The following is a 1,703-nucleotide window of genomic DNA, read 5'->3' as shown; positions in this document are numbered from 1 at the left end:
ATATGAACGCACGCGTACGTTCTTTAGAGAGTCGTTTTTTTGTTTTATTTTTTAGTTTTATAAAAATTTAGGAAAAAACCGAAATAAAAAAAACGTTAATAACTCGCAAACGAAAAGTGTTGGAGATCTGAGACCGAGTGCGCTAGACGCGTGCCGTTGACCGCTTTCGAACGCACCTGAGCTCGTTTCTTAATCTCTTCTAATTTTCGAAATATTTAGAAAAAACCAAAATTAAGAAAAACGTTCTAACCTCACCAAAAATGAAAAAAAAAATAAAGAGTAAAAAAATAAAAAAAAAACTTTTTAAATATTCAAAATTTTTTGGTGTCGACAGAGTCGGAGGACACCCCCGAACTAGCGCAACAAATTTGGCTGATATCGCTCAAATACTTTCCGAGATACAACTTGTCACAGTTTCGCTCGCGAGGAGGTGTTGCCGCTAGGAGAGACACAAACCGAATGACAAAACTCACGGTAGCTCCGTTAATGTTAATTTCTCGAACAAATGTTTCGTACAAAAGTTGTAGATCTCGACGAGATTTATAAGAAGCCAGAGTTTTGCTCCTTTACCGGTGTAAGAATTATAAATTTTTTTGGCAGCAGCCACGGGGCACTGCACCCACACTCCTCGCATGCCGGAAGGCAGAGTCCGGGCTTCGCCCATACGGATCTCTGCCTCCCGGCAATTTCCGGCCGAAGCCAGCGCCGCCTTCACCTCCTCCGGGGATACGGAGTCGTCGAAGCCCGAGACGCGCAAGTCTCCCTTGCGCGCCGGGCGGCGGACGACGATCCCCGTATCCCGGAGGACCTCCTTCATCCTTGCCGAGAGGGCATCTGCCTTCTTGGCCATAGAGTCACCGGTGACCTCAATCATGAGGTCGCCGGTCATAGTTCGCCGAGGCTGCACGTGGGCGATACCCACTGACGACAGTGGTATCGTCTCACGGCATCGGCGCATCCCCTCCGAGATGTCCAGTGCTCCGGGATGAGCTGGATCAGTCGACAGCGTGATTGCTGCCGACTTAGGCACCCGGAGCCTGACCCTCTTTTTCTTTCTTCCGCCTCCAGCGGGTTGCGCGGTTGCGCTGGCCCTTGGGGCGGATGCCGGTACTTTACCGGCGCGACTGGGGGCGGCAGAGGCCGCTGACCCAGCCGCCCGTCGAGCCTTACGGCCCACCCTGTGCTCCAGGGTGCCTCGCCTCCAGCAATGGAGGACGAGGGTCCTGGAGCTTTCTTCTCCGTCTGGAATGGGGCCGGGTGTTGAGCCCTAGGCTTGGCCTTGGCAGCGGCCTTGGCTTTCGGCTCACCCCGTACTTTTTCCCGCGATGATGGCCGATCGCGGCCACCTCCCCGGCTAGTCAAACCCGCGCGTCCTGCACCCTGAGCGGGTAAGTTCAGGGCCGCGAGCTTGGCGTCTATTAGCGCCGAGATGCGCTTAAGCAGCGCATCCTCGGCCAGACGATCCTGTGCCGGGGGGGGGGAGGAGGAGGTGGTGGCGGCATGCGAATTTTCGCCGTCAACGCCACCACCTCGTCTTGCAACCTTTTTGTCTCGAGCTCCTCGTTTTCTTTATAAACCTGAGGCAGGACACGAGCTGTCCGTGCCCCAGGTTCATCTCGCAGACGCTCGTACAAAGCGTTTGCAACTGTACGACCGTCTCGTCCCGCGTCCCTGAGGGCTTTCACGTCGGTACCCTTCAACCG

At 54.3% G+C, this 1,703-nt stretch overlaps 1 protein-coding gene across 1 annotated transcript; it reads right to left on the bottom strand.

The window, feature by feature from the left end:
• Window positions 1-469: 469 nt before the first annotated feature.
• On the bottom strand, window positions 470-889 carry LOC109861516. The gene has a single exon (XM_020441198.1). It carries the CDS (start codon window positions 887-889, stop codon window positions 470-472), a length of 420 nt encoding a protein of 139 aa, XP_020296787.1.
• Between the last annotated feature and the right edge of the window lie 814 nt (window positions 890-1,703).

This window comes from Pseudomyrmex gracilis, unplaced genomic scaffold, assembly GCF_002006095.1.
Source record: "Pseudomyrmex gracilis isolate BER0280 unplaced genomic scaffold, ASM200609v1 scaffold_808, whole genome shotgun sequence".
NCBI lineage: Eukaryota > Metazoa > Arthropoda > Insecta > Hymenoptera > Formicidae > Pseudomyrmex > Pseudomyrmex gracilis.
This window is presented reverse-complemented; position numbering and strand designations above follow the sequence as displayed.